A 22,587-nucleotide genomic window follows, 5' to 3' on the forward strand; every position below is an offset into this window, starting at 1 on the left:
CCGTTAAGAAGTGTCAAAATATTTTCCGTTCATTACCAAACTACACATTAGTGCATACCTGCAAACTTGTCACCTTTCGGTGAAATTCGCCGTTTTGAAATCAAAATAGGTCATCCACGTGAATAGTGTAGATCCGAAGAGTTTTTGCTTTGGGGTAGGGGGGGAGGGGGTAAATTGGATGGCCGGCGTTTATGAGATTGGAGTGAGACACGGAGAACATGCGATGTGGTGATCTTCGCAATAAAACATCTTTGATGGGACACGTCGAAGGAACAGGCTCCTGGAACAGACTCATGGAACAGAATCATAGAACAGAATTATGGAACAGGCTCAAAGCTCAGCAAAGCACACAAGTTTTAAAAAAAGGAAGTTGGTTCATGAATGACTTTAACCATATTATATATAATGATAATGTAAAGTTGTTATTACTATTATTAGGGCCCGATCACTGAATTATTAAGAGGACCTTTTTTCTTAAAATGTTTGTTATTATTATTTAGATTTGCGGTCAAAACAATCAAAAGACTAGTCAAAAAACAACGTGGATGTGGTGTGGAGACAACAAAAAAGTCACCTGCACCCCCGTTGTCACCTTTTTCATCCCTCATGAGTTTGCAGGTATGTTAGTGGCATTCTAGGTAATTAATGGTAAACACTGGATAGTTTACTATGATAAACACTATGTCAGCAATGTCTCTATTTTATGTATATTATATATATACTGTATATATATATATACTGTATATACATATGTATATTTATATGTGTATATATATGTATGTATATATATACAGTACATACATATATATACATACATATACATGTATATATATATGTATATATATACATATATATATATATATACATACACACACATACATACAGACACACATTCATATTATACTTTTCACGTTTGTCTGACAGAACGGACATTGAACGCCTCTTTGCTTGGGCATTTCTATACAGTATAAAAAGTGAAGTGACCATTTGAGTTTTCATGACTTTGAAGCGGCTCCTCATCCATGCAGGTCAGACTATTCTCAATGCTGATGGTCTTCTGCATCGGTAAGGATGTTGTAAGACTTGACCGCCCCGTAGCCAATCATTGGCCTGCAGTCACATGACCATACACCTGTGTGGGTGTCCCTTTAGGTAATATAGGCATGTGTTTGGTTGTCTTTTATATAGTTTCACCCGACTTTGTTCAAATGCTCTGTGGAACGTGTTTTTATAACGACCACTTTACACTGTTCCCTTCTACGTGCGGCTTGGAGGTTAGTGAAGTTATGCCAGAAAGCGACACAGCTCAGTGCCGTGTGCAGAGGGTACTCTCTGAATGTTAAGTGTCTGCACAAATGAATTAGTGTGCAGGCTAAAGCTGATTCTGAAAGTCTATGAACCATTATTTTCTGAATACGTATGGAAATGCTGCGAGCACCTGTTTGATCAATGTGTCACACCGCGGTGAAGCTTGTCTTGTCTTGGGTTTTTGTCTCGTAACTTCCTGTTTTATTTTGAAGTCTAACTCTCCTCTCGTTTCAGGTCACTTGCCCTTCCTCATGTGTCACCGGTCTGATTGTCTCCCCTGATCCCTGATTGTTTCCACCTGTTCCCCATTACCCTCATGTGCTTATAGTCTGCGTCTTCCCTCTGTCCTGTGCCAAAGTGTTTCGTCTCATGTCCGATAACCAAAGCCACGTTCATAGCCGCCGAGCCTTTTTGTAAGTGAGTACCAACCTCGAAAGAGCGATTTTTTTTTTAGTTTTCATAGTCCAGTCTTTTATTTCTTAGTACCTTGTTTAGCCTCCACCTCTTGGGAGGGTTTTTGTTTGACTTAATAAACTCTGCTCACTGACGCCTCAGCATTTGAGTCCTGATTGGAATCCCAGTCTGACAGAATGAATGTGGGGCAGAGAGTGTGTGTGTGTTTTCTCCATCACTGTAATTCCCACTGTACCTCCAGCCTGCTTCACTCACTGCAACAAAGGCTGCTCTGCGCCAGAGGACCAATTAGAAAAAGATTATTATCATGATCTCTTCTCCCGGTTTCCTGCAATTAGCGTAGTCGTGGTTTTCTCACAGCCACAAAAGCCCAAATCAACGGGACGTGGAGGTGTTGAACGTTTACCCCAAAACCTCCACTAAGAATCAAAAGTTAAACATTTAAGATGATTTAAGCGTCTATTTTCTACTGAATGACTGACGATATCGCACCAAATGTAATCATCTAAAAAAAAGAAGGCTATATATAATTTACCAGCTGCTACACTAAAGTAATGAACATATTCATTCATTTTTTCAGCATGAGTGCTTTGGATTTTTCCACTTTATTTGAATGCACAGTTTATTTTTTAAATTGTTATATTTTCTCCGTAATACTTTTACTTGAGTGAAATAAAGCGTGGTTCAATTTCTCAGAACATTTCTAGATATTTAAATATTTTTAAAAAGCTGCGATGATGAAATGTGACACACTTAACCTCCAGCAGGCCGACGTGAAGCAGCTTTTATATGGGAGCGACACACACACACATACACACAGCATCTTTGTACTTTCCTGTTCTTCCCCAGTCTGAATTTTCATTTTTGGTTAGGTTTATAAAATATAAAGCTAGTCCACCTACAGGAGACTACATAAACACACAGTATCTCACGTATACAAAGAGCTTTGTCTGGGTGTTGTCATGGTAACCGGGTTCATCGGCTCTTCCACCCGGGTACAACAAGTAGTGTTGGCCTCTGAGATGCTGATGGCAACTCCCTAAACACATCAGGGTCATCAGGTTTCATCCCCTGGGAACCATGCATGTGCGTACACAAGTCAATCTATTACAACTCATTCGAAGAAAAGAAAGGTATTTTTTCGCATCGTGCCCATTGAAGAATTAGAAATTGTAAATAATGCATCCAAATTGCCACTCGGAGCCACACGTGAAGGTGCAAGCGTGAGCAGTTTGTGGTCCAACGGAAGTCTCAGGAAGAGGGAAGTGGCGGAGAAAAAAGTGCTGACGTCGCGGGAGTTACAACATGTGGTCGTCTGGCAGGAAGTGGTCACATGCTGGACACTCACCCGGGGTCAGGGCTTAGATTAGCATTACGCTAGTGGTGTGTGTGTGTGTGTGTGTGTGTGTAAAAGAAGAAATGGCAGATGGGTTCTTGCCCCCTGATATTAGATCTCAGAGTGATCATTGTAATTTTGAGCAGGCTAATTGTTGGGCAGAGGGTAGCAGAACAATGGCCGCGAGAGACAAAGCAGTCCCGCCTCCTTTGAGTTTAATACGGGTCCACCGAGACAAACCAGGTGGTTAATTAGATTTCTTCGAACTGCAAGTTGTATTTTACATTATTAATTTTTTTAAAGACTCGTCTCCTAAACCGTTGCGAGAATAACAACCCGTGTCGAAGAACCACGAAGGCATCGTCCACAAAGCGTCGTTTAGTTTATCCGTTCAAAGCCGATCAAGGCGCGTAGAATACTGCAGCGGGCTTCAGAATGTGGCGCTGCGGCGACGTTTAGGGGAAAGTAACGAGGCGCTGAGGATGAAGGGAAATAGAAAGAAGACACTCGGCAACCCGGCTGCCTTTTGTCTCTTGTTCTTCTTCTTTTACAGAGTGGCGGTTTTATCTGCTGCTGAACGGGGTCCTGGGGGTTCTGGGAGTCCTCGGGGGTCCTCGGGGTCCTCGGGCATCTGCAGGATTAGCCGCTCGATTCCTAGACGGCTTTTTTCTTTTCTCTCTTCCTTTTGGCCGCTGCTCTGCACGAGGCTCATCTGAAGTCATAGAGATTAACGCCACATCGGGATTATTAACAGAAGTTATGTGTGATGTTGTGCGTCAGTCGTCTTTATCTGTCTTTGTCGTGGCGTTGTGCAGATAAAAGCCAGTGTGTGTGTGTGTATGGTGGTGGGGGGGTGGGGGGTAAGTAATCCATCTATGCACATTAGGACAGAGTAAAATGAAGAGAATCCTTTGAAATCAGTGACATTTCTCTGGTCTCTTTCTCTTTCTTTCCGAGGTTCTTTTCAAGGTCACGACATGCAAACCCCAAGAGAACCGCCGCTTTCTGTCACAGTGGAAATTTTACTTTATATGCAGAAAGGACCCCCAGACGTGTTCAGGGGTCCTGACAGGTCATCCGATGACCTCGACAAGTCACGACTAATGTACACTTCATTTTGACAAAAGGAGAATATATGGTGATTGACTGAAGTTCGGGTGGTGGGGGGGGGCTCTAGCCGAGTTGTTCTGGCTTGTTCATTGTAATTAGAGCTATAAATGAAACTCTCTGATGGGGGAGGGGAGAATGCACACAGGCCCACGAAGACAAAAAGAAATGCATGTTAGTGGTGTGTGTGTGTGTGTGTGTCTATCTTGGAGAGCAGCCAGGGAGGTGGGGGGCGGGGGGGAGTCAGCGTTTTTCAGGCTACATGAATGAGGCGCCACCGGACTGAGCTTCCTGTGTGAGGGGCTATAAAAACAAAACCCGGGTGCTAAAGAATGCAGAGTGTTCCCACATTCCTGAACGCGGCGCTGCCAGGTACAGGACTCCCAGCATGCTCTAGTCTACAACATCGCTAAAGGTACAAGCTCCATCTAGCGACATGTTTGTAGCCCTGCTGCCGGCGGCCTGTCGGTTACATCACAAGATCAAACAAACAGAACATATCCTCTTTGTTTAATTGCATCTGGTTCAAACAGGTATGCCCCCCCGAGACCGTGCGCGCTTTCAACAATAAGACTGCAAATTAAATTGTTCAATATCGTCACCTTCCTAAAATAATGGCCTACGTCATTTTTTTGTGCCTAAACCATCTCCTTGTGATACCGGCCACCTCTGGTCAAATCGCCAACATCGTCAGTAGAACACATCATGTGACTCTACCCCTGTAGCATAACATATCACAATGTCATGTGATCAATATGTGGTCAAGTTTTTTGTGTTTTCTGAAAAACCTGTAAAAATGACATCTTTTCGGAAGGTGACGATATTTATAATGTCTCATTGTGCCCTGATGGGGGTGTGGGGGAGGGGGGGGGTTAGAGGGTCCAACATGGAATAGGTCCATTCTCTGGCAAACATGAATATACTCACAGAAATGTTCCAGTAATCTGGCCATCGTTAGATTTCGATGTTTATTTGAAGCAAGAGGTCGCCAACCACTTTAAAATGAACCCTCTGAGGACTCTGACGACTGGAACTCTATTTATAGCTGCTTTTACAAGAAAGTCATTCAGCAATGGAGAAACTAATTGAAACAAGTCTTCAATAAAAACTATTGTTGGCCGGCAATAATAAAAAAAGAGATTAGTAGACTGTTTAAAAAAAAAAAAACTTTTTAATGCACTTTCCAGTAGCACTGAAGGTGTGGCAGGAAGTTGATTTCATCACCGGTGCCGTACAAACCCAAAGGCAACATCTTTTGCTGTGTTTCTTCAGTAATTTCATAGCCACCGACAAAAAGCGGTCCCACGCTGTATCGAGTCAGAGTTGCAGTGCACAAGTTAAGACTCAGCTAATGTGATTTTGGCCTAAAAATAATGTTTTATTAGCAGGGCGTAGCACGTCTGAGCCTTTTTCCCAGTGCTGAGGGCCTCGCCCCCGAGAGCGGCGTGCTGCCGGGCTGAGGTCAGTGGATGGTCTCATGTGAGCTGCTCGCCACGTTTGTCTCAGAGCCGTGTGTCATCACATCAGACGGCGGCTCTTTTCCGCGTAACACACCGGACGTGCTGCTCGATGGACAGGGAACAATGATGTCATCCTGGTTTAAAAGAAGTAAAAAAGTTCAATCGTCGGCCGTCTGCCGCTGAGCAGCGACCAAAACCTTCCGGTCAGGGCTCATGTGACAGGAAACGGTGGAGATGTCGCTCCACGGAGACACTTCAAATGTGCGTAATTTGTTCTACGTGTGGTTTTAGTTTAATACCGCTGTGTCAGCAACCGCCGTAGCTGGAGGCATTGTATATATAGGGATATTATCTATTGTGTTATAGGTCATAAATAAGAGTAGATAACGCACATTGAACTGTTTTCAGTGATCATTGGAATAGAGCAGAAGAAAATGGGGAGATAGCGGTCAGTTGTCATAACGACAACATCCGCCAGGAAGGTCGTGAAGGGCCGAGGAAGAGAGCTGGCTAGCTTGTCTAGTTTGATGCTCCACTGGTGTGAGAGAACCCCCGAAGGAATGAGCTCATTGTGACAGTGATGACACACGAAGCGTCTCGTAGGAGAGAATGAAGTGATGACGGCCACGCGGACGCGTTGAAGACGAGGTCATCAGCTCCAAACCACAAGTGGCGTGAAGAAGATTAAGAAAAAGGGAAACTTTAATGACACAAGTCACAGGAGACCAATTTTAAACAAGTCTCAGGAGACCGAACACACACACACACACACACACACACACACCTCATCAAGGGAGTGTACCGCTGGCATCGTGGTTCCTGTGTTTCCTCCCCAGAGCCTCGGTGCTCCCAAGTCTGTCTGCCGTGTCACGACGGGGTCTTCCCCCTCGGGGTCTTCCCCCTCCTCTGCCTCAGTCGGCCCAGACTCCGTTTCAAAGGCCAGTCCAGACCCGGCTGTAATTGAAAACACATCCAACCGGAATCCACCTCCGGCAGGAATATGCCGAGTGCGGTAGAACGACCTCGCATTCCACAAGCAGGAAAGAAATGAGCGAGAAACAGAAGTCGATGTTTGCTTCTGTCTTACATGTCGAGAGAGGGAGAGGGGGGGTCTCAATGTCTCAAGTGGCAGCACTGTAAAACATAAATAATATGTAAAGAACAAAACTTCCCGATATCATAAAATGGGATCGTAATGCGTCGTCTTCTATTAACGCCGAGAAACCGAGCCGGCTGCCATTTAAATTGAATACGTGCATTGCACGTTGCTGGTGGATTACATCACAACCCAAGTGATGTCATCAAATCCTGCGTTAACGCAAATAGGAGAGCCGCCACTGAAATGCACGTAACTATAAATCTACATTTGACCATAATGCATCCTGTTTCAACACACCATGCAACAACAACAACAACATGTCCTGTTTTTCTAAAGTACCTCCTTGGATTGAAATCAGTTACTGCAACCTCCGACAAACCATTTCCGTTGAACAGAAATCCTGTGTTCGGTTTTTGCACTTCCTCTTTCACCATAATATTACATGAAGAAATACGAGCGGTGAAATCTTTGTGGTTTGCCTCGTGGCCGTTATTTTTCCCGACATGACGACGTCTTTTATCAGCTGAGAGGAAGTCGGGGTCAGACTTTGTCGGTGGGACATGATGTCATGGGAATTTAAGCACTTTTGTGCAATGTGGTCAGTTGTAGCGTCGGTCAGAGAAGCGGTTCGACCTCTTGCTCACTTGGATCACTTTTGTCGTTGGCTAACCGCTAAGAGCTAACGGAACTACCGCTCCATGTGCTGCTGAGTACCTCACCGCCACTCCGGTTTTTTTGGGGACTTTTTTTACGACGCCTGACAGCCCATTAGCGCTTGAGGGGGGTAGAACATTGTGGGTTGTGTTCAATCAATCACGCAAAACAACAGAGGTCGATGCAGACTCGCCTGGCGGAGGTCTGCACCCGACTTGAGTGCCCCTTAATGTGTTTGTTTTTTAACATCCTTTGTTACTTAAGAGAGCTGACATGCTACGACTGACCCCAACCCCTCCAGAGTCGATCCTAAAAACAAAATCACTCAATCTCTTGTGCATTTTTGACGTCCGTGTCCGACGACACGGTTCCGTCTCCGAGAGCCGTCGTTTCCTGCCTGCTCGATCGCGGTTTCTCTTTTGAGTCGCTGCTCTACAACTCTTCTGTATCACGCATTGAGCATGACACTCACGCAATTCGGTCTTAAGTCACGCACTCCCGCCACACATCGTATTTCTCACGCTGAAAAAAACTCTCGGCTATTTAATGTTTTAATGTGCCGCAGCGCGCCAACATGAGCTGGCCGCGCTGCTCTCACCGTGGAGGAATCAAGCGCTCCCCTGGAGTTCTGCTGTGAGGAGCCACTTATCAGCCAATCAAAAAAAAGAAATGGGCTACACAATAGCCAATCAGAAAAAAAACCGTATTTGATGTATCTGGGAAAGATTTAATCCAGCAACCAATGAAAATAAAGCATCCTGGAATTGCGCGCGACTGACTAATATCTGAAAATTTCGTTCTGCGGTGGCTGGGGGGGGGGGGGGGCTGATGGAAATGTCACTCTTGCCTGTCTTCAAAACTTAAGAGCCCTGCTACAATGACCCCACGGCCTGTTTTGGCACAAGTTTAAAGAGACACCGCTTTACCGTGGGTCTGTTATCGCTAATTCCCAACATGTTCTCCACCACATTCCTTCTCGGAGCTTTGTTGTGCGCCCGACATTCAGAATTCAGAACAGCCCAAAGCTAACGGCGGAGAGGACGCATGTGAGAACAGGAGCACCCATTTCCCCGGGCGTCGCTGGTATTGACTTCAAGCCCCGAGGCTGTGTGCATCTCGTCAAGCTTGTGAAGGTTGACAAAATAGACGAGGAGGTGGAGTTGGTGAGAGCTTCCAAGCGGATCTCGTTCCCGCATGACAGGACGCCGTTAGCTATGCCAGCCGCAGTCGGCCACGTCGGCGTCCGCCGCTCCGATCCAGAACGATCTCGCCCGCTCTCCGATGGGCTGCCGTGGCATCGTGAGGCGGAGAGGGTGAAATGAAACAGACTTGTGTCGTGTGATCACGAGCGTGTCGACGTTTGTGTGAAACGCGTCTCGACGACTGTCGAAGAATCCGTCTTGAGATTCAGAACCGGAGATATTCGATCATTCAATAACGACGCATGAAGGAGCTCTGGAGGATTTATTCTGGTTTGGAGGAAAGAGCAGATCTGTGGGCGTGGTCAGACCGTCTGCGTCACGTTGGTTTCTCCAATCACAAGCGCTGGTCTGGTCCGGGTTCTCTCGGTCACACGGTGGTCGACAGATGACGGCTCATGATAAACCTCACTCCTTTTCCCGTCGGCTGGACGGATTTCCCAGATGAGCTTGGCCTCAAACACCGGCCCGACACGCCCCTGGTCCACCGGGGACGCCGCCAAGGAAACCTGCAGAGCAGCTTGGTTTTGCCACCGCCCCCCCCCCCCCTCCCCGGTTGTTTGCTCCCGAGTGTTATCACGTCCACATTTCCAGTACATCACAAAACACACAGGACCAAACCAACAGCTTTCTGTGAAGGAGGAATTTATTCTGCGTCTCGGCTTCTCTCGTGATCTCTTCACGATGCGACCGACATCGTGAGAGGTTAAAACAAACACACGGCAGTGCTGTCGAGAAGTGTGCTTTGAAAAAAGACGCCGTGTCGACACACACTCGGGTCTGACCCGTCGCTCCCTTAGATAAGCCCCGGTGCCGGCTGAGCCCCGAGCGAGGCGCCTGTTGTCCAGGTTATCCTCTCGTAATCCTGATTTCGTCACTCCCGAGTGGTCAAAATCAATCCTTTTTCATATCTACCAAGCCTGTAAATGTGTGTCGCTTTGTAAAAACAAATATAATATATTTCTACATTTACAGTATATAAAGCTTTTTTAGTAACTAGTAAAAAGAAGAAGATAAAAACAGAAGACCGGAGACGTAATCAGAAGGCACAGAAGCGAGACAGTGGTGACTCTGTGTGTGTGTGTGTGTGTGTGTGTGTGTGTGTGTGTGTGTAAACATGTTGTCTCTGTTTGTCCACCGAGAGGAGAAATACCAGGAAGGGCTTGAGTGTTTTCCCCCCCCAGAAGGCAGCGTGTTTGCTCCTGGAGTGGCAGTCGGTTTGACGCTGGTGAGCCGACGCAGCAGCAGACACAAGAGGCTCCGAGCGCTGATTGGATATAACCCCCCCTCCCCCCACCCCCACCAGTCAGTCTGTTGGCGTTACTTCATTACACCTCCTTTCCTGAACAAGATCATCCAGTCGAACAAATGACGTGGCCGACACGCACAACCGGGATTCGGTTGAAATGCCGATATTCCCGGAGCATCATTCCCTCGAACGTCTCTCCGGCGTGTGTGAGGCCCTGGCGGGTGCGGGCGGCCATCGATCTCCGTCCCTCCCACCCCCGCCGCCCGCTACGCCTCGTCGTACTTCTGCAGGGCCTCCTGCAGCGTGCCCGTGATCTTCTGGAAGAAGGCGATCTGCTGCCGCAGGTGCTGCTGCAGCTGCGCCGTGAAGTCGCGCACGCGGATGCGGTGGAAGTGCTGGATCTCCGCCAGCGTGGCGCAGGAGATGATGTTGCAGCGCTCGTCGATGCCGTCGGCCTGCGCCCGGTCCATCTTCCCTTCCTCCACGTGCTTCTGGCTCTCTTTCACCTTTGTCAGGGCTCCTGGTTTGGGGGGGGGGGTGGAGAAAGCAAAAACTATAATCAGGATACATTTTCTTTTTTTATGTGCTTCATGAGAAACACCCACGTCGTTTATTCATCAATGTTGAATCGTCCAGATACAATTTTTATTTATTTTTTAACACTTGACTTCTCTCACAAACTCTTTTTAACAGGAAAGTTAATGAAATCTCGAGATTATCGGCTCTTAAGATGCAAGAGCACAGCTCGACAGTAAATGTATAACTTATGTCTCACCGGCTGGAAAGTTTGGATGAACAGTTTGTTCCAAACTTCCTGAGAACCAGAGTCTACAACCAGTCTACGGTTCGGGAATGTGAGGGGGCCCGACTCTCGAAAACATCTATTCCAGTCCGTGACTTCATCAGCCGTTTAGAATGAACCATTTATGGGGATTTTGCTGGCAGTTTGATACCATCTCCCAACGATTGACCGTGATATGAATCCAACCAAGCGTGAGCAAGTCTAATCTGTTATTCAATTCAGTCAATCTGTACAAGTACCACATCCCTGACCTTTGACCTCAAATCGGATCAGGAAAAACTCCCAAGAAATAGAAAAAACCCTTTCACAGGGAGGAACCCTTCAGGAGAGCAAGAGGAGGATCCCTCTCCATGGACAGACGACATGATGTCATGTGACCAGAAGCTCTTCTTTAATGCTGAGGTCACATGACGCCAGTCAGTTAGCTAGAGATGAAATAAGAGTTTGATATTAGTTGTAATACTGCTCTACATAAACAATGCGGTTTCTTTATGGTCCATTTGGTGGGAGTCGTGTAGTTTTGGCAAATATCGGCCTTCTCTCCAATATTATGGGCCTCGGCTTGCGCCATTCTTAAAAAATAAAAATAAAACTTAACAGCGATGTCTCTAAAGGTCCTCCACCTGGTTGAGGGCAGTTTTATGTAAAAACGATGGTTGTGAGAAAGTATATGGAATATATTTCCCCATCACGTAGCTGAGCTTTAGCTACATTCGCTACAGGTGACACTTGTTATTTGTAGAAATGAAGGCTTTTGTCTTATTGGGTGCAACAACAAAAGGATTTATTATGAACCTGGGAAACAAAAGGTGACTATCGAAGAAAGTTCAACAACTTGATATTTCCCTCTCAGCCATTGGGTGGTAACTGATCTATTGTATGTGGCTTTGGTTGCAAATATAAAAGGTTTTAGTGACACTATAACTTGCGTGATGGAGTTTCACACGTTTGAACCGTCGCTGCGAGCCGACGACTCTCCAGACAGACGCTTCTACGTGGCCAGAAGGCCGGGTCAGAGCATTGGGAGCGGGCTGCGGCGACTCTGATATTCTCTGACCGAGTCGTGGCAGAAATGCCCCATGTAATGAGAGGGTCAGACAGGTCGCGACCTTCCGTCTGATCCGGCTGCTTAGCAATGTCTACATGTCACGGCTGGAGTCAAAAGAGAAAGAAAAACAACTTTCGGGGCTCGTGACATGAACGCTGTGTCAGCGTTTTACAAGCATGTTGGAATTTTGCGCTCGTCACAAAGGATTTCCCCCAAAATTGAAATTTGAGTTCGTCCAAGTTTGCATTGAAGGCTTCAGGACGGCAGGGGAATCGGTGCCCTGAAGGCACGCAGAGCGGGACTTCCTGTATTGACCTATCGCCCCAGCCCCAGTTTGCCGTCTGCCTGTAGCTCCCTCAGCTGCAGTTTAACCCAAATCTCTGAAATTCCTTTTAACGCACAGATCGGACACGACAGAAAGAGAGAAGAGAGGTGGACCGGAGAGAGAGAGAGACGGGAACAAACACAGCTGTCCAAAGACTTAAATGCCGATCCCCAAAGGTGTTTACCTTAAAGGTCTCTGGCCTCCTGCATTTTAAAAGCCCTGCTAATGGACCGAGGAGGAAGGGTTGTTGCCATGGAGACTTTGTGAGTTCTGTCAGAGAACATGGCGTCAGCAAACTGTGACATGCAGACAGTCGTTGCCACTGTATTCTCCCATCTGCATTATCTCTTAATGAGGAACTGCACCGTCAACATGTTTTGAACCGTAAACCACTAAATGAGAGGCCTACACTTTGTCTGGTGTTAATATTCACAATTCATGTTGTAAAAACCGCTCAAAAGGCCATCGACCATTTAGAATCAGCCAGAATCGGTTCAAAGACGATTCTAAGAGTCGATTGACTCACCTTACCCCGTGAAACAAAAACATGTCGACGCGCTGCCATCGGACCCTCGTCCGCGTCTCTGCCCACAGCGTATGAATCGTTATGACGGTGACGCTAAATCAACTCAATTTCTTAAAGTCATACCTGCAAACTCATGAGGGGTGGAAAAGGTGACAGGGTGGACGACAGGGGGTGCAGGTGGCTTTCTTTTTGTTTCTTCTCAACACCACATCCACGTTGTTTTATGACACCTCAAAGCTTTTATAACTACGGTCTGACTGCAAATCTAAATATTAATAACAAACATTTAAAGAAAAAAAGGTCCTCTGAATAATTCAGTGATCGGGCCCTATTAATAGTAATAACAACGTTACATTATCATTATATATAATATGGTTAAAGTCATTCGTGAACCAACGTCCTTTTTTTTTTTTTTACTTGTGTGCCCTGCTGAGCTTTGAGCCCGTTCCATGAGTCTGTTCCATAATTCTGTTTCATGAGTCTGTTCCTGTTCTATGATTCTGTTCCATGATTCTGTTCCAGGAGCCTGTTCCTTCGACGTGTCCCATCAAAGATGTTTTATTGCGAAGATCACCACATCGCATGTTCTCCTTGTCTCACTCCAATCTCATAAACGCCGGCCGTCCAATTCCCCCCCCCTACCCCAAAACAAAAACTCTTCGGATCTACACTATTCACGTGGATGACCTATTTTGATTTCAAAACGGCGAATTTCGCCGAAAGGTGACAAGTTTGCAGGTATGTAAAGTACATTTTCAGATTTGAAGGTCGTATAGTCTTTTCTCACACGGTCGTGTTTTTAATTCCTTCACAATGGCGCTGTGGGAATGGATGAGGGATCACAGCATCACCCCCCCCCCCCTCCCCACGCTGGACCGGTGAGGTCTGCAGAATGAACCGATGTGAGGAAATCCTCCCTGTGCGTAAGGAGGTGGCAGCCGGCCCTCCTTGACTCAGTTAGCAGGCAGCGGCTTCAGCTCTTGCGTAATCCCCCCGTTACATAACACCGAGCTACCGCGATGCCCGTGACCTGAACAGCAGGAGACAATCCCCCCCCCCCCCCCCCCGGCATCTATACATACATTTAAATGGCCCGTGACAACAACACACCAGGGCGACCCCGCGGCGTTTGCACAGGAGGGGTGTCGTCCCGAGACGGCTGACTCGGCAGGATGAAACACGTCTTTACCCCGAACTCGCCGGGTCACCGTTTCATCTGCTCAATAGATTAAAGTCGGTGAGGGGAGGGGGTGGGGGGGGAGGGTGTAGACTAAGCTTTACCCGAACACATCACGGATTCACCATCGACATCTTTGGTGGACGGCAAACTGACAAACTGATTCAGAGACAGGAGCAGACCCGAGTGAACAGGAGGAGGTGAGAGTGGAGGAGGACGTCCATCGGCGTGCTCCTCCGTGAGAATACGACTCGTCGTCCTTTTCAAGCGGGTGGAGCTCTGTCATTTTAGTTCAGTTGATAACATGCCCTGGTCCAACGTCAACGACCCTTTCTTTCTTCCTCGGAGGGAACACTAGAGGCGACGTTAATATAGTTTGAACAAGAGCGGAGAGCGTTCTGATATCCAAACAGAGATGTGACCAACAGGTTCTTCACACTCTCTGTGAGCCGGAGCACCAAAGAAAAATGTAACCGCTTCTCTTGTCACCGGCCAAAGTGAACTCTACCTTTGGCCTGCGAACAGCGAGCTCTTACCGAAGCCCCTCCCCTCGCTTCCTCTTTCTCAAGAGCCTGAAATAATAAGCAGAAACAACAACGACGCCTCCAGCCTGCTGCGGCAAAAATAACAATGTCCAGACATGAAGGAGACGCGGAGCTCTAAAAGTGTTCCTGAAAGCAACACCAGGTATGATGTCGATATCGTGGGCCTCCCCACCCCAACGCTAATGGCTAATCGCCCCCCCCCCCCCCGGCTCCCATTTCACAGGCAAAGAGGAATAAAAACGTGTCTGCGGCCCCCGATGAGGAGGGGGGCTAGAGATGGAACGGGGTTGTGGATAAGGCCGGCGGCGCGTTGGCTTCCTCCTGAAGAGAGCAGCGGGGATGTGAAGGGATAGCCTCCTGAACGGGGTCGGAGGCTCACAGAGCTGCCGCGGTTTCCCCTACTGACCTCAAATCTTCATCATCGCATGAATACAAGCGCCGCTGAGGCCCGGCCGACCCGAAAAAGGGCGGAGGGAAGTGTTGTGTTTGGAGCGAGGGAACTGGCACTGGCAAGAGGACGTGTACTTTGGGATCCAATTTTTATACTAGGCTCCTTCAGACCTTCTTATCTGCGGTATCAGGGCTGTGTGTGTGTGTGTGTGTTGTGTGTGTGTGTGTGGGCTGACGTGGCCAACCTTATTTGAGCTGACTGGGAAGTTTTTGTATTATTAATTATCTCCTTTGCTATACCGGTATAGCACGGTTACATGTGCTGACATGTAATAGTCTATATATGAAGAGTTTTTCTCTCCTTTAAGTAACGTAAGTAGTGTTTTTAGCGATACACTGACACAAACCTAGAATAATTTGATGAAGACGATATTTTTGAGTAAAAAAACGAACTCTTCAAACGATATTTCCCCAACTAAAATATTTTACAGTAGAATTTCGGACAAATTATTTATCAAATTCGACGCCTAACATGTGCCTCAAAATGTGTGATTTCCTCGCGATGTGATCACACTGAATAATCGGCCCTTTAAAAAAAAATTATATATATGTTATAGCATTATCTAAACATTATAAGTCATGGAACAAGAAGGATGGGACACGTTGTCATGGTAACGGTTGGGACAAACCGTGGCAGCGGCATTCATACGCTGCCTATTTGTTTTGCGTGTCACAATTTTTTTTTATTTATTGCCTGCAACCCGGCAGCTTCCTTTGGCTGTGGACAGCAATTCAAAAGAAAAGCAACTTTGTGTGTCTATTTCCCAGAAACACAGAGCCTCAGCTGAACGTGAGGTCTGGGGACCAGACGAGCCCACATGCAACATGTTGGGTTATCATTGTGTCTGGACAGGGGGGGGGGTACTTGTCTTGGATTGTAGTTGCATGTATCCTCTTTACCTTTGTGGCCTTCTCTTTAGTGTCATTTTTAACAATACTACATTATTTTATTATATTCTAGGGGGGGGGAAACAGTTTTTAAAAACCAGAAGTGAAAGCAGCTTTACACATGCAAAGCAATGAACCAATGGGTGACAAGTCCAGGAATCGTGTATGACGTGGGTGCTGTCGGTGTTGTTGTTGTTTACCTTTCTGCACGTGGATGATGTCTGGGTAGTTCGCCAGGTGTCCCTGGTACAGAGCCAACAGGTCCATGATCGGGTCCAGGTCCTTGCCGGGCTGCTCCGCGAAGTACTCCCCGACGGCCTCGTACGCGTCGCCGGTGAAGGCGATGGCCTGGTTGAGGCCCGCGGAGTACGCCTGCTGGTCCATCTCGAAGGCCTGGCCGAGCACCTTGAACGACAGCCCCACTTTATGGTACTCCTTCCGGAAGCCGGAGATCTGCTTGCGGGCGAACTCGTTGGCGGTGGCGCTGAGCTGCAGCGCGGCGTCGTCCATCCGCTTGGCGAAGGCCCGGAAGCCGTCGATCTTGCTCTCGACCTCCTGGAAGTCGAGCGGCGCTGCCGGGGTGCTGATGGTGAGGAAGAAGTTGGCCCCGACCATCTCGTCCTTCTCCGCCTTCCGCTTGCCCAGCTTCCAGGCCTTCTCGTCGGCGCTGTTGCAGCGGATGAAGTGCTGGAAGACGTCGCAGCGCGCCAGCACCGGGTGGCTCGTCATGTGGTTCATCCACCACGTGAGGCCCTTCCTGCGCTTGGAGATGAAGTCCTCCTCGAAGCGCCCCGTCGCCTGCTTCTCCGGGATGTGCGGCACCGAGATGACGGGGAACTTCTCCACCAGTCGCGAGTACAGCCAGTCGAAGTGCTTGTAGCGGCGGTTCACCTGCGTCTGCGTGTGCGTGGGCGTCAGCTTGTAGGAGATGTAGCTCTTCATGCCCTTGAACTTGGTCTGCTTGGTGGGGTCGTCGATAGTGCACGCGAACGGGTACGGGTTCTCCTGCCACTCGGGGCCGTGCGGACCCAGCACCACGCAGATCTTGTCGCCGTCCTTCACGAAGCCCGACGCCTCGCCGAGCACGAACGCCTCCCCGCCGGACTTCACGAAGGTGGAGAAGCGGTTCAGGTTCCTGCTGACCGTCGAGCTCTTGGCCTGCTGCGCTCCCCTCGCCGCGGTGGACGTCGACACCCGGTACGTGGACGGCCCGTTGCCCTCAAAGTCGTGATACCTTCCGCCCACGGTGCCCGGCTCGTCCGCGACCGTCGAGCTGTCGTCCCAGTCGTCGTCCCAGTCGTCGTCGCTTCCCTGGCTGGGCTGCTGCGTGGGGGCCGGCACGGCGGCGACACTGACCGCGGGTGTTCTGGAAAAGTTCTCGACTTTATTCGGATGCTTATTCGAGCCGTCGAAGCCTGCCGGCGGGATGTTAGCGTACGGGGAGTCCGGGTAAGTGTCCCCAGATGTGCCGCTGCTGTTGTTGTTGTTGAGCGCGGAGGCGACGTCGTCCGGCAGGACCTCCACGTAGGACGCGGGGAACAGCCCCCTCTCCCCGCGGCTGTTCGACCCCTCGAACCAGCCGTCGATGTCCTGCTCGCTGTACAGAGTCAGCACCTCGTTCTCCCTCACCGACACCTCCCCGGGGTTCTCCGAGTTGAAGTCGTACAGCACCCGGGCTCTGAGCGCCATGATTCGCCGGGAGGAGGGAGAGCAGGACAGCGGCTAGCCGGCGGGGGGGCTGTCCGTCCGGCCGGGGCAGGAGGGCAGCCAGGCAAGCTCGGGCAGCCCAGCAGAGAAAATACTCTTCACAACTCCGCGTCCAAAACTTCTCGCAGTGAGAGAAACACACACACACGTGCGCGCGCACACACACGAAAAAACCCTGCTGTTTATACCCTTCCTTCCTCCCGGTGAAGTGTGTGTTGTCATCCAGAGGTCGCGTGCATATGTCTACAGTTCCATATCGACAGCAGCTCTGCGCTCCGCTCCGCTGCTCTCCCTCCCTCGGACGCTTCTGCGCTCACGCGCACGTCGACCCAGGCTGAGTAATCGAGGGCGGAGCCACACGATGCCGCAATCCGCCCAGGCGACACGCATCAAACTGCGCGGGAGCACGACGACAGCAGGCGAGCACTTATTCCAGAGGTGTGGAGGGCTTCACCTGCACCCCACACAACACATACTGAACACAGACACGAGCCTCGCCGGAAGGACCGTTTACCGCATTTGATTAGATAGTGACGTCACGAGTCTTGCACGTGGAGCTCAGGGCTCTGCTACAAGTGTCAGCGTCACAATAAAGTGCATGCAGAATGGCCCGTTTTAAAGAGTACCATATGGGCATTATATTAGGATTGGATTGTAATTATTGATGTGTACAGTCGCTTTAATGCTGCAGGTGGTTTTCGCCCACTAATTGGTACTTTTAACCTAGAGTAATGCATCATCATTTATTGGTTGTTTTAGTATTAGTAATTAATTCCTACAAAGTACCAAGTAACCAAAGCTATCGACGATTAAATAAATAAAGTGCATTCAAAAAAAGTACAGTAATTTCAATAATTGATTTCATTCTCTGCTGACATTACTCCAATATATATATATAGTTTGCTGCTATATTATTAATGTTCTGAAACTTGTTTATTGCACCTTTTATGTATTGCACTTGAGTAAATGTACTTTGTCAATTGCTAATAGTTTTTTTTGTTTTGCTATTCGTGGAACTTAATTCAATTCAATTCAGTTTAGCCCATTCTCACAAATTAACCTCAGAGGGCTTTACAATCTACACATACGACATCCCTGTCCCAGAACCTCACATCGGATCAGGACAAACTCCCAAACAACCCTTTCACGGGGAAAAAAGGGAAGAAACCTTCAGGAGAGCAACAGAGGAGGATCCCTCTCCAGGATGGACAGAAGCAAGAGATGTCATGTGACCAGAATGACACATTAGAGTTAAAATACATTCAATGAGTATGACAGAGTGTATGACTAGTTCATAGTAGTCATGGACCACGATCCAGACCTCCATAATACAATACATTTACAATCTTGATGAATTACTTCCACTTCATGCTACTAAATATTTATACTTCACATCATTTCAGAGGCTAAAGTTATCTCCACCTCGAGCAGCTACAACATTAAAACTCTGCTTACAAGTTGATGAATCACAAAGTCATGAATCGATAATGAAGTGGTGCTATAACACTATATATAAAACTATATGAAAGAGCTCGTTCTGTGGCATAATTTGACTACATTGCATTTTCTGATTATAGTTTTACACTTTTACGAAAGTAAAACCTTGGTTTAGGACACTATTGTGGGCATCTTTAATAAAAGATGTTATCTTTCTGTGAAAGGTTATAAAGAAAAAAATGCATGTACGGAAGCAAAGAACGCGGCCCTCAAACAGTCTTGATGCTTGTATTTATAAAACTTATTTCTTATGGGATCCATCCCACTAGCTGCAGCAGAGGCTTTAATTCAATTATTTGAATTTAGCATATATCTTCACGTAGTCACTTATCGTTACTCTCACACATTCTATTACATTTCCTCTAAATTAAACCTATTTTCCACCTCCACACGTTAAATGTCTAAATGCTATTTCTCTGGAACAAAATTCCGTCAGTAAAACAATGAACTGTGAATTCAATTTATTCTGATGGACTCCCCATGCTCCAACATGCTCATTAGGCCGCTGAAACAAGCCCAATATTCTCAGAAAAGACCGAGAGGACGTGACCCCGAATGTCCTCGGCCGCGGTGGGAAGCGCTGATCCGTGTCCCACTTCCGTGGCTCAAGTGTGTACTGAAGTATGAAAAGGCAGTCAGCTGTGGTGCTGGCCGTCACACAGTGTTATTCACAAACTGAGTAGCCAATGATAACTTCTTCTCCAAAACATATATCTAGAAGAATGTAAATCATATATATTTTTTTTTAAAACTTGACATAAAGCACAGTGTGATTCTACCATGTGATAAAGTGGAGGCCGGTATGCCAGGCGCCCCCATCCGCCAATTTAAGAGAAGAATGAAACTGATGGAGACGGTCGAGTTGGATGTTGGATACCAAGCATTGTCATACTCCTTCATCTAAAAAGGAATGTCGTAAAATAAAGACCTGCTGACATCACACTGACTGGCTCCGATATGCACCGTTTGCTCAAGGCCGGGCAGCACTCACTTAAAGGACTCTATTTCAGTCCACCAGTGAGTAATGAATGATCTATAAATCACCAATCTTAGAATACACGTATACACATTTATATCGATCGGCGGTTATTCTGTCTGGACGGGAATGTCTCTCCTTAATGACAGCCAACTAAGAAATACGTATTGCTGCAAAGAACAACACAATCAATCATCTGTCCTTGTGTGTGTGTGTGTGTGTGTGTGTGTGATGTGTGTTTGTTCTGTGAATGCTGTTGAGATCTTTATTACACTGGAGGATATCCTTCAGGCAGCATAGAAACATTAAGAACATAGAACACAATGATAATGTATTAGATTTTAATTGGGGTGGAATGGTTGATTGGTGACGTGCACGGAAGCAGACATTTGATGATCACATCTTGAACTGTTTCAGCCAGGAAGTAACAGAACCTTTTGACAGGAATCTCCTGCTGTTCAGGTTGTCGTGGTTCTGTCTCTTTAAGTCCCACCAACTAAGGTGACGTGCCACTCAAATGCAATGGACATCTTTAAAAACAAAGCAACCCTAAACTGGTGATGAAGGTGACTCTGGCATTGGCCGAGATTCATTTGAAAGGTGATGAAAGCATTTCTTTACACTGAGGAAGTCGGTAATCACTATTGACATCCTGCTGCACGAACAGACCAAAAGCCTGAGAGGAATGTGTCTTCTACCCTGGTCGATGCTGCCCCTTGGTGGCTGTTTCCGGTGTTTATTCATTGTTCCTTCGAGGAGAAAATACAAACGTTGTTATACTTTTACTTTTTTTGTTGTATGACTGAAAAGGCAAATCTAATGTTTTTACGTATTATATATACACATATATAGTCATATCAACACTCGCTGTTTCTGTCATGTGACCTGCGCAGGGCTAGAAATTAATTGAAGAAGAAGAAGAAGAAGAAGAAGAAGAAGAAGAAGCACGTACTCAACCCAGTTTCTGAGGAATTGCACAATCTGAGGTGAAGCACCTTTAAAATGTTGATTATAAAAATGCTTGATATCTTACATAAATGACATGCACAGCACAAATCAGTTGAGAAATATAAATATTTATGTTTTACTTTTCATGATGGCTACTTCAACACTACTACTATGACTACAACGACTGCATCATAGGGTCCATTGGACCTGGCTGTATGTGATGCCTCCTGCCTGGTGGGCCGGCCTCCTGTCATAACCGTGCTGATGCACCCCCCTCCTTTCTGGATCGTGGTCCATGCCTACTACCAACTATTCATACATTCTGTCATAGTCATTGAATGTGTTTATGTAACTTGGTAACACTTTATTCTGGTCACATGACATCTATTGCTTCTGTCCATCCTGGAGAGGGATCCTCCTCTCTTGCTCTCATGAAGGGTTTTTTCTATTTCTTGGGAGTTTTTCTTGATCTGATGTGAGGTCAAAGGTCAGGGATGTCGTATGTGTACAAATTGTAAAGCCCTCAGAGCCCTGTATTGTGATATTTGGCTATATAAAATAAACTGAATTGGATTGAAAACTGGGGTTGCACAGTGGTGTAGTGGCTAGATCAGTCACCTCACAGCAATAGGCCAGCCGTGTATACCAGTAGGAGACTTTTCATGCTGGAGAGCGGTGAGGCGCTTCGATTCCCACCTTAACTAATTTAATAAGAGCGTTTTTTTATTTTAAAATTATCCAAAATGTGAGAAGACACCTACATTTAATCTCAATAATAATCATACTTTATTTGTTTAGCATGCATCACTTATATACCTGCAAACTCAGGAGCGGTGAAAAAGGTGACAGGGGGGGGGGGGGGGGTGCAGGTCACCACATCAACGATGTTTGATGACGCCTCAAAGCTTTTAGAACCACAACTGCGATCATTTTATTGTTCTGACCACAAATCTAAATAATGATAATAAACAGTTTAAGAACAAAAGGTCCTCCGCTCTGACTAAGCCCTATAATAATAGTAATAACAAATATACATTGTCATTATATATAAATATGGTTAAAGGACTCAAGGACTTTTCCTTGAGTCTGTTCTGCCTCTACCTGGTTGTCACGATACTAACATTATAACTTCTATACGATACCTGGGATAAATATCATGATACTGATACCAGAATTCAATACCATACCATAAAAACAATATACCACCATAAATACGATGCTGGTATATTTATCTATAATAATAATGAATAAGATATCTGTATGGTTCACACTTAACAAATGGCAGTAATATTAGTATTAGCCTACAGCAAGATATGAATGAAACTACATGGAGCCATCATAGCATTGATTATACACTATGAGGCCTTTAGTCTGTATCTGACCAGATGATACAGAGTTCATCAGTATGAGCGGCTGTAGAGTTACAGAACTTTACTGACTTTTTTCTTTTTTTATATCAGTTGCATGTGTTTACGTATCGAGTTAACACTTCTCGGCTCTCCGTCTCGCGCGTCGCAGAGTGCGCGCATCGGGACGGAGCAAACAAAAAAGTCACTTGCACCCCCCCCTTGATTTTACAGGGAGCCAGAGCAGAGCAGCTAATACAGGAGTCATGTGATCTCTTTTCTTAGTTTTTGTGAGAACACGAGCTGCAGCATTCTGGATCAACTGATCAACATGACATCCTGTTACAGAGACTGGAGCAGTCGATTGGCATTTCAGGCACGGCACTAATTTGGTTTAAATCCTATTTATCAGATCGATCTCAGTTTGTATTTGTAAACGATGACGCCTCGATAACCACCAACGTTAGTCACGGAGTTCCACAAGGTTCTGTGCTTGGACCAATTTTATTTACCTTATACATGCTTC

At 46.8% G+C, this 22,587-nt stretch overlaps 1 protein-coding gene and 1 pseudogene across 1 annotated transcript; both read right to left on the bottom strand.

The window, feature by feature from the left end:
* Positions 1-9,906: 9,906 nt before the first annotated feature.
* On the bottom strand, positions 9,907-17,850 carry snx18a (sorting nexin 18a). Its single transcript, XM_056419861.1, has 2 exons — positions 15,788-17,850; positions 9,907-10,346 (listed from the first exon to the last, which is right to left on the bottom strand). The coding sequence occupies exons 1-2, from the start codon at positions 17,274-17,276 to the stop codon at positions 10,093-10,095; spliced, it is 1,743 nt and encodes a 580-aa protein (XP_056275836.1). The 5' UTR covers positions 17,277-17,850; the 3' UTR covers positions 9,907-10,092.
* LOC130196320 (protein NLRC3-like) overlaps positions 17,684-22,587 on the bottom strand; it is a 47,249-nt pseudogene continuing 42,345 nt past the window's right edge.

The sequence above is a fragment of the Pseudoliparis swirei genome, chromosome 7 (genome assembly GCF_029220125.1).
Source record: "Pseudoliparis swirei isolate HS2019 ecotype Mariana Trench chromosome 7, NWPU_hadal_v1, whole genome shotgun sequence".
In the NCBI taxonomy this organism is placed as follows: domain Eukaryota; kingdom Metazoa; phylum Chordata; class Actinopteri; order Perciformes; family Liparidae; genus Pseudoliparis; species Pseudoliparis swirei.

Bases quoted from the DNA above. Each gene is read 5' to 3' on its own strand.
- snx18a (XM_056419861.1), bottom strand. From the start codon at position 17,276: ATGGCGCTCAGAGCCCGGGTGCTGTACGACTTCAACTCGGAGAACCCC. The intron at 10,347-15,787 runs GTAAACAACAAC...CCCCCAAACCAG, and splicing joins CATCATCCACGTGCAGAAAG to GAGCCCTGACAAAGGTGAAA.